The sequence below is a fragment of the Pristis pectinata genome, chromosome 1, assembly GCF_009764475.1.
Source record: "Pristis pectinata isolate sPriPec2 chromosome 1, sPriPec2.1.pri, whole genome shotgun sequence".
NCBI lineage: Eukaryota > Metazoa > Chordata > Chondrichthyes > Rhinopristiformes > Pristidae > Pristis > Pristis pectinata.
Genome location: NC_067405.1, coordinates 17,498,433 through 17,514,780, shown reverse-complemented (window position 1 = coordinate 17,514,780; position 16,348 = coordinate 17,498,433). Strand labels below are relative to the sequence as shown.

The following is a 16,348-nucleotide window of genomic DNA, read 5'->3' as shown; positions in this document are numbered from 1 at the left end:
ATATCTTACTGGATGATATCCAGACAGCTTCAGCATTGCTGTGCAAAGTATTTTTTAACTGAATGGGCTAAGATTATTTTCCATTGGTTATTAATGATTTCAGACACGTAATTTATTGCAGTGACAAATGAATGTAGATGATATTTTTCAAAATAGAATTAATTTAATTTGTAAGAGGCATCCCTTCAGAAAAGGTTTCAGCTATTTTGTTCTTGAGCTGTAGTAAAAGTCACCAGGGAAATGGGAGGGTTAGTAGGATATTTGGCCATTGTAAATTGTACCTGGTGTGTAGGTGAGCGATGGAATCTGGTGAAAGATGGGACAGTGAAGAGAATAAAATGGAATTAGTATAAATTGGTGCTTGATAGTTGGACCTGACTCAGTAGACCAAAGGGCCTGCTTCCTTGCTTTGTCACTGTGACTCTAATTGAGAAACATTTTCTTTCCTGTGTACCACTAGTGACCCAGGTTCAATTCTGGCTACTGTCTGTAAGAAGTTTGTACGCTCTCCCAGTGTCTGCGTGGGTTTCCTCCCACATTCCAAAGACGTACAGGTTAGGAAGTTGTTGGCGTGTTTTGTTGTCGTCGGAAGCGTGGCGACACTTGCGGGCTGCCCCCAGAACACTATGCAAAAGATGCATTTCACTGTGTGTTTCGATGTACATGGACTAATAAAGATATCTTATCTTGTAATAACTGTCTTGCATAGCATTGCTTATTCACTTGTCTGTCATATTTAGAAATGTCCAGCATTTTCTCTTTTGGAAATGAATATCACAGTAGTGAATTACTAGAACCCATGCCACTTGACTCATGCCTTTTTGTTTTCAAGGGTCAACTGGTTTAATCCCACTTTCTGTTTGTTCTTTGTTCTTTTAATATTCTTTACAAATAAGTATCCAGCACTCCTTTTAAAAGGATTCATATACTCTGTGGCAACAGTGGCAGAATGTTCGAAGTTTCCTTTCCATAAAGGGTTTTCCCCCATTTCCACGTGGAGTGGAAATGACTTGAGTCTGCAAGTAAGCAGTTAAATATGGAAATCTAGAAGTTGTTGCTGTTATCTATGTTTCATTCTCTGTAACAGCATATTAATTCAAATAACATTCAGGTGATTTGAATGTAAACTTCAACTTGTTATACACTCTTTGCTGTAACTATACGCTTGAAGATGTTAGTCATGGTTAAATGAGGTTTAATGATATACAGACATAATGCTGACAACTCCTGAAAACTTTTTTTCTCTATGGATTGAAATTGCATCAAGGTTCTGGCCTTTTGTTTGAGTATTTCATTTTTTGTCTTAATCCCATTTGTTTGCTCTAGCACTTTTCTGTTTCTGTAAGGTTAAAATGCTGATAAAATAGTTTTTTTTATTCCAGCATGCTGTTTGAGCAATCTTTAATGTATTTGCTTCTCAGCACATTCGATGACCGAATTGTGACTAGACTTGGCATATCCTCAAAATCCAAGTGGATAAATGCCTATTTAGACCATATGCTGTTAAGCCAGAAGTGGCGAGTTTAGAAAGAAACACCCATCTCCTGAGATCTCCACTGTCAGAGGAGCCAGTGTTCAGCTAATTTGATCAACTCCATGTGATTTCAAGAAACTGCTGAGAACACTAAATTTGACAAAGGCATTGGGACCACTGTTGACCTGTACTCCAGAACTAGCCTCTCCTCCAGCCATGTGGAAAATTGCCTAGATATGTCCTGTCAAATAATAGGCAAATCCATTTCTTCTAAATACTGCCCAATCAGTCCACTCTCAATCATCAGCAATGTAATGGAGGATCTAAAACAAAAACACAAAATGCTGGAAACACTGAGCAGGTCAGACTCCATCTATGGGAAGAGAAACTGAGTGGATGTTTCAGTTCGGAGACCCTTCATCAGAGCAGGCCTGATTTGCTGAATATTTCCAGTATCTTTTGTTTTTGTTTTAGATTTCCAGCATCTGCAGTTTTTTTTACATATAATGGAGGATGTTGTCAGCAATGCTATTAAACAGAAATTAAACATGATAACTTGCTTGTAAGTACCTGATTTGGGTTTTGGCAGGTCTACTTGGCTCCAGACCTTACCAAGCCTTGGTCCGGGCCTGTACCAAAGAGCTGAATTACAGAAGTGAGGTGGGAGTTACTACTCTCAGCATCAAGACAGCACTTGACCAAGTGTGGCATCATGTAATCCTGGCAAAACTAAAATCCATGGACTTCAAGGGAAGAACAGTTCAATGGTTGAATTTCACCCTGCACAAGGATAGATGGTTGTGTTTGTGTGTCAATCGCCCCCACCCCAGGGTGTGGCTGCAGGTTTCCTGGGCAGTACCCTTGGAAATCACCTTCAGTTGCTTCATCAATGATCATTTATCACAAGGTCAAAAGTTGGGCTGCTGACTGATATCTGCACAATGTTTAATATCATTCATAATCATGAGGGGCAAAGATGGTTTGAATGGACATAGTCTTTTTCCCCAGGGAAAGGGAACTTAAAAACTAGACAGCATATGTTTAAGGTGAGAGGGGAAAGATTTAAAAGAGACCTGAGGTGCAACTTCTTCACACACAGGGTGGTGTGTATATGGAATGAGCTGCCAGAGAAAGTAGTTGAGGCAAGTACAAAAACATCCAAAAGACATTTGGATAAGTACATGGGCAGGAAAGGTTGAAGGGATATGGGCCAAATGCAGGCAAATGGCACTAGCTTAGGTGGGCATTCTGGTCAGCATGGGTGAGTTGGGCCGAAGGGCCTGTTTCTATGCTGTGTTACTCTATTATTCTATGAGGGCTTCAGGCACATGGAAACCTGTAAGTTCGTCTTCAAGTTGCACTCCATCTAGACCTTTGTTGCTGGAACCAAATCCTAGAATCCCTACCCAACAGTTATGTGGGAGTAACTTTTTCATCAGGAGAATTTTCTGTTTACAAAGGGGACTCATTGCCACTACCTTGAAGGCACCCGTGACTAGAGTGATTTCATTGTGGTCTTAATTTGATCATATTGAATCTGCATCACTTTTCCTTCCACTTTTTTTTTGTTTGAGAAAACTCATTCAGATGAATACTTTATCAGCAGCCTTATCTTTATTTTCTCTTAAGAAACCTAATTAACCTAAAGACAAACAAAAGTATGATTATATGGGGTTGGGCTATATTAATGACTTGTCATTATATTTGGTCACCAAACATGGTGCTGTTTAGACCTTCTAATAGGTAGTGGCAGGTTACTATTGCATCCCAATTCATTACTGTGCATGTGTGTAACACGGTTGGCTTCTTTAAAATGAAGTACTCAATTATTTGACACAACACATCTTGCCTGACCAAATATTTATGCTATCTGCATTAGCCACTATGATCCTTGATATATGTGCAATATAATTTCTTCCAAAAATTAATGCTACAAATGTTTTTGAAAAGGAATGCATTGAGTTTACATTATGAGCTTTAAAGCAAGGCCTGGGACATGAATCTATAATGTGATATGCAGATTTTTATGGATTGTGCTCTTAAATTGTGACTGGTGTGCTAATGAGCTTAATCTTCAGGGTGAATAAGTAGCAATTGAGCAAGCCCATCACAGTTGGCAGTTCTGTGAAATTTATTATATAGGTTTTAGAGCTGATTGTGAAAATGCTGGAGGGCTGTGGGGATATTTTCCACGCAAGAAGGGTTAGGACTTTGGTTTAAGTCATCACGGTGCGCCTTGGACACTGCCCTAGAATGTCAATTTGGACCTTGTGCACAAATATCTGGAGTGAGACTTGAACATTCTGAATAGAAAGCTAGATGGTGCTGCTGAGTTCTGTCAATGACAAGTTTCAAAGCACCAACTTTCCATGTATTTGGAGAGGCACGTGGACTTCTAGTCTTCTAGAAATGGATTCATTTGTTTTTGCCACTTCTGATTTTTTTTTTTGACAGAATTACTTCTAACACTGCTCAGAGTTGTCAATACATAATAAGTAAGAGCCATAATATGCCATCTGGTTCCTTAAGCCTGCTCTCTTTCATGAAGATGATGCCTGATATGACCTTGGGCTCGATTTCACTTTCCACCTGATTCCCTTATATCCCAGAAACTCTTAGCTTTGAATATACTTAATGACTCAGCATTCACAACTTTGAGGTAGACGATTCCAAGAGAGATGAGATTGCTCCTCGATTGTAATTGAGTAACCCTTTATCTTAAGATATAAAGTCTGCATATCAGCTTGTGTTGTTGAATTTGATTCTGTCTGATAGTATAAGATGGTTGAGGCCATTCCCCAAAATAACTTGGGAATTTGATAGATACTTAAGGGAAAATAATTTGCAGGGCTGTGGAGGAAATGAAAGCAAATAGATTGTTCTGCAAGGAGCTGGCATGGGCTCAAAGGCTGAATGCTGTCCATTTGTGCTATGAATCCATCAGAAGTAATTTTATGCTAAATATACTTACTTTTGGCTTTAACAATATAATTGCTCAGGTAAAATGCTCCCCATCTGTCCCTTTTCTCTCTTCTCTCTCCTCCTTATCTACCCAGTTCCTCCCACGCCCATCTCAACCCCCAGTCACCCTGGGTTTTTTTTTTGCCACCTCTACCCACACCATCTGACTATCAACCACACACTCCTGCTGAGTCCCCTCCCACTACTGTTCCCATCTGCTCACCCCACCTCCATGATTTGATTGCATGCCCACCTTCTGTTCCTATCAGATTCCATTATCTGCAGCCCTTTGCCTCCACCTCTCATCTCCCAATCTCTGTCACTATTTGTACTCTTCACTCCTCCATCTGCCTATTGTCCCTCCTCACCTTGATCCACCCATAACTGGCCAGCTCTTGCTCCACCCTTTCTCCTCATCTCTTTATAGTGGCTATCTCCCTTTTTATCTTTCAGTCCAGATGAAGGGTCTCAACCCAAAACTTCGACTGGCCATTTCCCTCCACTGATACTGTCTGACCCCAAGTTCCTCCAGCTTCTTGTTTGTTGCTTCAGATTCCAGCATCTGCAGTCTCTTGTGTCTGTATATGGATATATGTTGTTATCCTAATTTTAAGTTCCCACTCCTGTCTGCTGCAAAATCACAGTGCCTCAGATTAATTCTGTAAAAACATGTTTATTAACAGTATACTGCCAGGGAGAATTCTCCTGACTATTGGAGCTCTCCACAATAGAGGGGCAGACATCAATTTATACAGTCCTTGTCACACACACTTAATGAATGTGGCTCCGAGAGTTTCGATTAGGCTCCCAAGATTCAAAGACAGACATCGCACTCATTGTTCAGTGTAATTGATTTACAATCAAGAGACTCAAAGACAGGTATCACACTCATTGTTTAGGACAAACCTCACACTTACTGTTTAATACAACCATCACCCTTATTGTTTAGTATAATTGGCTTGCAATCAAGTTCCAGACACAGTAATCACCACCTAGTTCTGAGTCGGGGTTTGCTTGCATGGTATTTTTTCATTAGTTATATGTACAGTCACAATTTCTTAACCCTTTACTTCCTCAGATATAGCCTTATCAGATGTGATAATTTGAGTGAAAGGAAGAAAACTATCCTTAATGTGAGGCAGTATGATTATAGTTGTGGAGTTTTCTGTTGTCAGGCAGACGAAAGTATGTTCTGAAATCCTGATTCTCTAATGTGTAAATGTACTAGGCACTATTTTCTTCTGGTCATAAGGTGTAATGATTAAAATGTGTTTACAGCTAATATAATGATTTCTTTTTAAAACCATTTCACCACTCCTACCCAAAATTTATTTTTTATGGAAGGAAGTCTTTGCTTCAAATTATGGATTTGTCCTGCACCATCTGTGTTGTTTTTAACAATTAAGTACATAATTTCTTTTTGGTAGTTGAATCTTCAGAAACTTAGTTCAGACTGTTGTCATATGGTTACAGTTGAGGTCATCTACTGGAATTGTGATTGTGTACTCGTAAAAAGCATTGAGTCATGTTACTTCATCCCTCTCTGAGGTCACCTTTTTCAACATGCCGGTGATGCACAGAACCATTCTGATCTGTATAACTCAGAATTGTATTACGTGTATATTTGCTCACGGAGCTTTTGCATGCACTGCATTCAATTTTTGTGCAAAACTAAGAACTGCATTGTTTAAAAAATATTATTTGGTTGAGAATTGTGGGAAAACTGACTATAAATCTATAGGCATAATGCAGTGCAGAATCATCACTGAATTTCCACCTTCCTCCATTAATATTTCATTGTTCAAGTTTGATTGTTAACAGTGATGATATGTGCTTGCTTTCCAATATAGGCATTTTTGCTGTTTGCCTTTTGAGATGGTGGGAATATTTTAGAGATCAGTTCAAAGCCAAATAGCTGAGATAGAAGGAGAAAGATATTCTGGAGAATGGTTTTGATCATCTGATTTAGGATTATATTTGGTATATTTTTAAATGCATAAAGTGTTGGCTCTAAATTGCTGGTGAATTTCAAAGTCTGAATGGTTTCTCATTGCTTTTTTTTGAATCGTTCCCCCAATTTGTTTTTGGAATAAAGACTTACTAAATTATTACTTTATTATATAAACAGTGCTGTTACAGGGATGTTATCATTGATTTAAAAATAAGAAATCTAGTACTTTTAAAATCATTTGCTGTTCTCCAAGCTTCTGAATCATATATTACTAAGAAACCAAACTTGTGATACATTTTCACCCTCTGCATAAGGCAAACCATTATTTCAGTTTCCTGTATTATTGTATTTGCCAATTTATTAAGATACCGGTAATTATCTTAAAAATATTCTTTTATTAAAGACTGCCATTGTGATGGAAGGATGGCTCTTGTCAGTAGATTGTTATTTCCCATTTGCTCTCCTGTTTTGGGTGCTGTAACACCCTTGCTGCATGGTAAAGGTGTCTGGTTAATTTTGCATTGAAAGAAATAGCACTTGTATGTCTTCATTTACAAATATCTTTCCATAAAAATCATGAAATGGTGAATATGTAAGAGTAGTCTGTAGTGGTTATCAGCATGCAGCTCCTTAATATTGAAGTCAGAGGATTTGGAATAAATAATAAAGCCAGCATTTTATTTGTCAAAGGAAATTGATGATGGCTGTTCAAGCAGTCCTGCCAATGCCTCCCACGAGATTCTTCAGACAGGCACTAGCAGTGCGTGTTTTGATAACAGGGATTACCTTTTCCCTTTCTGATGGTAATATTACCATGAAGACTTAAAAATGAAGTTGCATTACCCTTCTACCTTAAGATTTGCAGACCTTCTCGGCATTATTCTGCTTGGTCTTCATGCAAGTTCCAGTGATGTTTATATGCAGGGGGTATATTTGTTCATGTTCAGCGGACATTGTGTGTTGTCTATGGCACATGATAGCATGATTGATTATTTGGATTGATTGCAGATAGAATCCTTTTGAAGCAGAAGTGGTGACTGCAAATGTTAAAGGGAGTGAAAATGAGAAGATTAATCTGCAAAAAAATGTGTGCTTGTAAGTGAATGTTCTGTATTGTAGCAGAACGTGTGGACTGAAATGAAGTACAATGCTTTAAAGAATGCAGTGTCCAGTCTTTCTCGGCTGATGTGTTCACATGCTGTTTTGAAAATAGAAAGGAGTCACCAGATAATAAATCAGTGGTGTCTAATGATAACTGTTCTATTAATTAATACGTAGGCGATGGCTTTATAATGAAGTACATTCTGAAATGCTGATTAAAGAAATTTTCTTAATATTTTTCTGTTATCCAGATAAAAACTTTGACGATGAAGAATCTGTGGACGGTAACAGGCCATCATCTGCCAGCTCCACGTCTTCGAAAGCTCACGGTTCACGACGTCCTTTTGGCATGGGTACAAGTCGTAGACCAGGTTCATCTGCAGTTGGCTGGAAAAGTACAACAGGTAACAAATACTCTTGTTTTCTGTGTTTCTATAAAATTTGCATGTGATGATGTTGCAAACATAAGTACGATGTATAGCATAAGGATCAGAATATTCCTCCCAACAAATTCACAAATATTTGCCCTCGCCTACACACCTCCTATCCTACATCTCTCCTCCCCTACATCCACTTCCTATCCTACATCTCTCCCTCCTTCCCCCTCTTCCCTCTCCTACATCCACCTCCTATCCTACATCTTTCTCTCTCCTCTCACATAAATATTTACCCACCAAATGATTGAATAATTCTAATTCCATTTACTCACTATATTCCCATATTTTCCTTTTTTGTTATCTACTTATCCAATCAAGTTCTGTGGATGGTATCTCTGGTTGGCAGTATTAGAAATTTGATCTTGAAATATGGTGAATAGTTGGTAATTTTAATAATTGCATGCAGAAAGTCTTCAAGAAAAGATTCTATTTCAGAAATATTGTAGATGGAAACATTGATTTATTGTTAAAAATTGTGACCAAGTGTCAGACTTGTTGAAATCAAATTTCTATTGTGCAAAGATTTAAAGATGCTATTTATTAGTAATAGGTATCTTTGCAAAACCTCTTCCATTAATAATCAATTACAAATCTTATTTGTGATTTGTATCTGAAAATTGAAGTGCATAGAAATTAAAGCCATCGATGTATAATGTCCCATTTGGCTTAGTAAGTACATAATTGCTAAAGGTGAGGAAGTTTCTTCAATTACAGATTAATTTTGCATTTAAATATACTTCAGTAAAAGCTTGCATGTATCTAGCCCAAGAAACTTCTCAAAATCTTAAAGTATCTGGAAATGTAGCTACTTTTATTCAAGCAAATGTGTCACCCATTCTCCATTAGCAATAACAGCCAGAATGTTGGCCCAAGTATGTGAAGGACTCCTGCTGCTTTAAATAATCCCGGGATAATACTTCTGAGTCTCTAGGACTGGGAAATGGTTACTTCGTGGAATAAAGCCAGTTTTCAAACTATGAATATTGCGTTAAAGTTTCTGATCGGAATGTATTCAAATTGCTTGTGTGGCTCTCTGAGGTGTATTGGTATTCACAATGTTTCTGAAAATGTTATGTCGTATTAAAATCAATTCTGTTGTTTTCAGTCCAAGTTCAGAAAATATTGATGTAGAACTGCTGAGGCTTGGAAGGACTCAAGTTTGTGGAAGAGCAGCACTGTTTTCATCCAATTATTTATTCACTAAGACCACACTTAACTGTAAAAGCAAAAATAAAATACACAAGAACAAAGAACTCAAGAAGGTGGGAGCAGGAGTGGTCCATCAGGCCCCTCAAGTCTGTCCCGCCATTCAGTATGATCATTGCTCATCTATGCTTGTCTCGTCTTCTCTCCTGTGCCAGTTCCCATAACTCTCAATTCCTCAATCTTTCAAATATTTATCTACCTCTACCTTAAATCAAATAGTCTGACCTACACCACCTTTTGGGGGCAGAGAATTCCAGCAATTAACTAGAAGAAATTTCTATGCACCTCAGTTATAAATGATTGCCCCCACCCCCCATTTTGTACTGCTGTTCCCTTGTTTGTAAATCTCCCACTAGTGAAAACGTATTGCTATCTACTCTGTCCAGCCCCCTTAGTATCCTATATGTTTGAAAAAGGTCACTCCTCATTTTTCTAAACTCTAAGGAATACAGACCAAACTGCTTAGCCTATCTTGAAAGAACATCCCTCTCAACCCAGGAATTAGCCTGGTGAATCTCCTTTGGGCTGCCTCCAATGCTACTATATCCTTTTTAGATAAAGGGAGCAAAACTGTGCACAGTATTTGAGGTGTGGCCTTGCCAACACCCTGTACAACTGTAACAAAGCCTCCCTTTGCTTGACCTCAAACCCCTTTGCGATAAAGGCCAAAATGCCATTTGCTTCCTTACTTTTTGTTGGACCTTTTAATACTTTATTTATACAGCACGGTAACAGGCTCTTCCAGCCCAACGAGCCCGCACCACCCAATTACACCCATGTTAACCTACTAACCTGTACGTCTTTAGAATGTGGGAAGAAACTGGAGCACCTGGAGGAAACCCATGCAGTCATGGGAAGAACATACAAACTCCTTACAGACAGCGGCAGGAATTGAACCCCAATCCTTTGCGCTGTAATAGCGCTGCGCTACCACGCCACCTTAACTAATCCTTGCTAACTTTCTGTGAATCATTCAAGAACATATTGATCCTTCTGAACTTCACCCTTTCTGATTTTCCTTACTGAAGCATGAGCTAACACTTCCCCAGATTAAAGTCCATTGCTAAATTTCTTCCCAATCACTCACACTATCTGTATCCCCTTGCAGACCCACAAATGTACTCATTACAACATACCGTTATACCTATTTTGGTATCGTCGACAAACTCGGAAATCTTGCATTCGTTCACTCCTCCAGTTCATTAATGCAGATAGTAAACACCTTTCCCATTCTGAAAAGGACCCATTTAATCCAATGCTTTGTTTTCTATGTGACGGCTAGTTTTCAATCCATCCTATCACGCTTCCTCCAATAAGTTTGCTCTTAATTTATGTACTAGCCTCTTACATGGCACCTTGTCGTATGCCTTTTGGAAATCTAAATACATTATATTTACACGTTACCCTCTATCAACTCGCCCTGTCACATTCTCAAAGAATTTGAGCAAATTTGTCAAACACAATTTATCTTTACTAAAACCATGTTGACTAGGTTTGATTATACTCAGCTTTCCTGAATAATCAGTTATTTCCTCTTTGACTCCAGCATCTTGGCTGTCAAACAATGGTTGTCAAACTAACTGCCCTATATTTCCCTGCCATCTGTCTTCCTTTTTGAAGAAAGAAATATTAGCTGTTTTATAGTTTTCTGCTGCAGGTCCTCCCCAGATTATGAATGCCTGACTTATGGACTTGAAATCAATTTTATCTTTTGAACTATGGGGACAGACACAGAGACTATGGAAATGAGGCAAAAGAGTAATGAGGTCACGGACCATATCTGGATTATGGGAGAGGAGGTGCTCGGTGTCTTGAGGCAAATTAAAGTGGATAAATGTCCAGAGCTTGACAAGGTATCCCCTTGGACTTTGTGGGAGGCTAGTGCAGAAATTGCAGGGGCCCTGGCAGATTTAAAACATCCTTAGCCATGGGTGAGGTGCCAGAGGACTGGTGGATAGCTAATATTGTTCCTTTGTTCAAGAAAGGCTCTAAGAATGAGCCGGGAAATTATAGGCCGGTGAGCCTGACATCAGTCCTGGGTAAATTATTAGAAAGTATTCTAAGGGACAGGATATATAAGTATTTGTATAGACAAGGCCTGATTAGGGATTGTCAACGTGGCTTTGTGCATGGTAGGTTAAGTCTATCCAACGTCATAGTTTTTCAAGGAGGTTACCAAGAAGGTCGATGAAGGAAAGGTAGTGGATGTTGCCTACGTGGATTTTAGCAAGGCCTTTGACAAAATCCCACATGAGAGGCTGGTCCAGAAGGTTAAGTCGCTTGGCATTCAGGATGAAGTAGTCAGTTGGGTTCAACATTGGCTTAGCGGGAGAAGCCAGAGAGTGGTAGTAGATGGTCGTCTCTCTGACTGGAGGCCTGTGTCTAGTGGTGGGCTGCGAGGATTGGTGCTGTTGTTTATCATCTACGTTAGTGATTTGGATGATAATATGGTAAACTGGATCAGCAAATTTGCGACTGACACCAAGATTGGGGGTGTAGTGCCCAGCGAGGAAAGCTATCAAAGCTTGAAGCATGATCTTGAGCAGCTAAGTAAATGGGCTGAAAAATGGCAGATGGAATTTAATGCAGACAAGTGTGAGGTGTTGCACTTGGGAGGACAAACCAGGGTAAGACTTGCACAGTGAATGGTAGGGCTCTGAGGTGTGCAGTAGAACAAAGGGACCTGGGAATACAGATCCATAGTTCCTTGAAAGTGGTGTCACAGGTAGATAGGGTCGCAAAGAGAGCTTTTGGCATTTCATAAGTCAGGGCATTGAGCACAGGAGTTGGGATGTTATGTTGAAGTTGTACAAGACATTGGTGAGGCTAGAGTATTGTGTGCATTTCTGGTCGCCTACCTACAGGAAAGATATCAATAAGCTTGAAAGAGTGCAGAGAAAATCTACAAGGATGTTGCTGGGACTTGAGGACCTGAGTTATGGGAAAATGTTGAATAGGTTAGGACTTTAATCCCTGGAGTGCAGGGGAATGAGGGAAGGTCTTATAGAGGTATGCAAATTCATGAAGGGTATAGTTAGGATGAATGCATGCAGGCTTTTTTCCCCCCAGTTTGGGTGAGACTAGAACTAGAGGACATAAGTTTAGGGTGAAAGATGAAATATTTAAGGGGAATCTGAGGGGAAATTTATTCACTTAGAGGGTGGTGCGAGTGTGGAAGGAGGTGCCAGCAGAAGTAGTAGATGCGGGTTCAATTGTAACATTTAAGAGAAGTTTGGATAGTTACGTGGAAGGGAGGGATTTGGAGGAATATGGTCCAGGTGCAGGTAGATGGGGCTAGGCAGAAGATCAGGCGGCATGGACTAGATGGACCGAAGGGCCGGTTTCTGTGCTGTCGTACTCTATGACTAACTTTTTCATCAGTATTTCTCATAGTGCTGCTTGTGTTTTGGAATGTAGATAGCACTGGCAAGGCTAGTTGAATCAAATCATAGATATTTGGAAACTAAGTATTTTGAGAGCATGAGCTCTCAGGAGGTCAGCAGCATGATCTGGGGGCAGTTTTCGCTGCCTGATGCCTTGTCATCACTTGTGGCCTGTATAACTTCATGAAATGATCATAGTAGTGAGAGGTTGCTGGAGTTGTGTGATTCTGGGTTGGGAGAAGGTCAGGTGGGGTCCAGCTGGATCTTTCACAACTGCAAAATGCCCCATGGCATTGCACAATGTTTAAAGTTTTGAAGTGTAATTACTATAATAAAGTGATAATGCTGCAAATAATATGATTATAATATGCTATAAACTGTAACAGAGGAAGACCTCGGCAACCGGGACCTTGGCACCGTACCTGGTACTGTGGTCCAGCGGGGAAAGCGAAATGCAGTGGTTATTGGGGATTCTATAGTAAGGGGTATGGATAGCAGATTCTGCGAAACCGACAATGAATCTTGGATGGTGTGTTGCCTCCCTGGTGCCAGGGTACGAGATGTCATGGACCGGGTCCAGAATATTCTGAGGGGAGAGGGTGAGCAGCCAGAAGTCTTGGTACATGTAGGTACCAATGAAGTAGGTAGAAAAAGAGAAGAGGTCCTGAAGGAGGAATACAAGGAGTTCAGGAGAAAGCTGAGAAGTAGGACCTCAAGGGTGGTAATTTCAGGATTACTACCTTGCCAAGTGCCAATGCTAGAAAGAATAGACAGCTCTGGCAGATGAATGCATGGCTGAGTGACTGGTGCAGGGGGCAGGGCTTCAGATTTTTGGATCATTGGGACCTTTTTTGGGGGAGGCATGACCTATTCGCTAAAGATGGGTTGCACCTAAACTCCAAAGGGTCCAATATCCTGGCAGGAATGTTTAATTTAGCTGTTGGGGAGGGTTTAAACTAGTCTGGCAGGGGGATGGAAACCAGGATGTTAGAATACAAGATGCTAGGGTAAGGGAGGAAGTTTATAGAAACAAGTCCAAGACAGTGTGCAGTGAGGATGGCAAGAAGGACAGGCAGGTGAGAAGTCAGGATAATTTGCTGAACAATAGAAGTACAACAAAATCAGTAGCAGATACTGGACTAAATGTACTATATTTAAATGCTCGTAACATTAGGAATAAAGTAGATGACCTAGTGGCACAACTACAGGTTAATAAATACGACATTGTGGCAATCACCGAGTCATGGTTTTATGATGGATGTGATTGGGAACTGAACATCCAGGGGTACACAGTGTATAGGAAGGGTAGGCAGAGGGGGAGGTGTGGCCATGATGGTTAGTAGTGATATAAAATCAATAGAAAGGAAGGACATTGAATCAGAAGAGGTGGAATCCTTATGGGTGGAGCTAAGAAATAGCAAGGGTAAAAGGACAATAGTAGCAGTTATATATAGGCCCCCAAATAGCAGTCAGGAAGTGGACGATAAGTTGCAGTTTGAGATAGAAAAAGCGTGTCAGCATGACAACGTTAAGATAATTAAGGGGGATTTTAACATGAAGGTGGAATGGGAAATCCAGCAAGGCAGTAGAACTCAGAGTGAGTTTGTGGAATGTTTACGGGACGGTTTTTTTTTTGGAGCAACTTGTTGATGAGCCCACCAGGGGATCGGCTGTTTTGGATTGGGTGCTGTTTAACGAACCGGAGGTGATTAGGGAACTAAAGGTAAAGGAACCATTGGGAACTAGTGATCACAATATGATTTGAGTTTAGTTTCAGATTTGAGAAGGAGAAGCTGATAACTGGTGTATCGATATTTTAGTGGAACAAAGGAAATTACAATGGTATGAGAGAGGAGTTGGCCCAAATTGATTGGAAGAGTAAGCTGGCTGGAGGGACGGCAGAGGAGAAATGGAAGGAATTTCTACAAGAAATAAGGAAAATGCAGGATAGATATATTCCAAGAAAAAAGGTTTTGAATGGAAAAAAGGCACAAATGTAGATAACGAGAGAGGTGAAGGCTAAAATAAAAGCAAAAGGGAGGGCGTACAAGGAAGCAAGAATTAGTGGGAAAACAAGACTGGGAAACTTTTAAAAACCTGCAGAAAGAAACTAAGAAGGTCGTTAGGAAAGAAAAGATGAATTATGAAAGGAAGTTGGCGGATAATATTCGTAAGGATACTAAGAGTTTTTTTAAATATATAAGGAGTAAAGGACACAGGTTGATATAGGACCAATTGATAAACAGTGCAGGAGAGATTATAATGGATGATAAAGAGATGGCAGAGGAACGGAATGAGTATTTTGCATCGGTCTTCACTGTGGAGGACATCAGCAATGTGCCGGTTAGTCAGGAGTCTCACGGAATGGAACTGAGTTCAGTTAAGATTACTAGAGGGAAGGTGCTAGGAAAACTAAATGGGCTAAAGATTGATAAGTCTCCTGGACCGGATGAGGTGCATCCCTGGGTTCTGAAGGAGGTGGCTTTAGAGATAGTGGAGGCATTGGTGATAATTTTCCAGGAATCAATAGACTCCAGCATGGTTCCGGAGGACTGGAGGGTCGCAAATGTAGTTCCGCTGTATAAGAAAGGTGGGAGGCAGCATAAAGGAAATTACAGACCTATTAGTCTTACATCAGTGGTGGGAAAGTTATTGGAATCTATCCTCAAGGATGGGTTTATGGAATACCTAGAGGTGCAAGGCAAGATAGGTCTTAGCCAACATGGTTTTGTGAAGGGAAGATCCTGCCTGACCAACCTATTGGAGCTTTTTGAAGAAATCACAGGTAGGGTGGATAAGGGAGAGGCGGTAGATGTTGTGTATTTAGACTTTCAAAAGGCCTTCGACGAGGTGCGGCATAAGAGACTGATTAATAAGATGAGAGGTCATGGAATTACAGGTAGGATAACAGAATGGGTGGAGCATGGCTGGCTGGCAGGAAGCAAAGGGTGGAAATAACAGGATCCTGTTCTGGTTGACTACCGGTTACTAGTGGTGTTCCGCAAGGGTCAGTGTTGGGGCCGCTTCTTTTTACCTTGTACGTTAACGATTTGGATGATGGAGTAAATGGTTTTGTGGCTAAGTTTGCGGATGACACCAAGATAGGTGGAGGAGTAGGGAGTATTGAGGAGACAGGAAGGTTGCAGAGAGACCTAGATAGTTTAGGGGAATGGGCAAGGAAATGGCGGATGAGATTCAATGTTGAGAAATGTGCCGTTGTACACTTTGGAAACAGAAATAAATGGGCAGATTATTATCTAGAAGGAGAGAAAATTCAAAGTACAGAAGTACAAAGGGACTTGGGGGTACTTGTGCAGGATACCTTAAAGGTTAATCACCAGGTCGGATCGGTGATAAAGCGAATGCTATGTTGGCATTCATTTCGGGAGGTATAGTGTATAAAAGTAAGGAAGTGTTGACGAGGCTCCACGGGGCACTAGTGAGGCCTCATTTGGAACACTGCACAGTTTTGGGCCCCATATCGTAGGAAGGATGTGCTGATGTTGGAGAGGGTTCAGAGGAGATTTACGAGGATGATTCCCGGAATGAAAGGGCTTACGTATGATGAGCGTTTGTTGGCTCTTGGATTGTACTCACTGGAGTACAGAAGAATGAGAGGGAATCTCATAGAGGCATTTAAAATGTTGAAAGGACTGGACAGAGTAGATGTGGCTAGGCTGTTTTCCTTGGCGTGTGAGTCCAGGACCAGAGGGCAGAATCTTAGAATTAGAGGGTACAGTTTCAAAACAGAGATGAGGAGAAATTTCTTTAGCCAGAAGGTGGTTAATTTGTGGAATTCCTTGCCAGGTACAGCAGTGGAGGCCAGATCATTGGA

At 40.4% G+C, this 16,348-nt stretch overlaps 1 protein-coding gene across 1 annotated transcript in view; it reads left to right on the top strand.

Annotated features, from left to right (window-relative positions):
• The window catches only part of clasp1a (cytoplasmic linker associated protein 1a), a 218,541-nt gene that overhangs the window by 84,257 nt on the left and 117,936 nt on the right, over positions 1-16,348 (top strand). Inside the window, exon 9 of the mRNA XM_052029250.1 lies at positions 7,739-7,891. Within this exon, the coding sequence (XP_051885210.1) occupies positions 7,739-7,891 (153 nt within the window). The remainder of the gene's footprint in view (positions 1-7,738; positions 7,892-16,348) is intronic.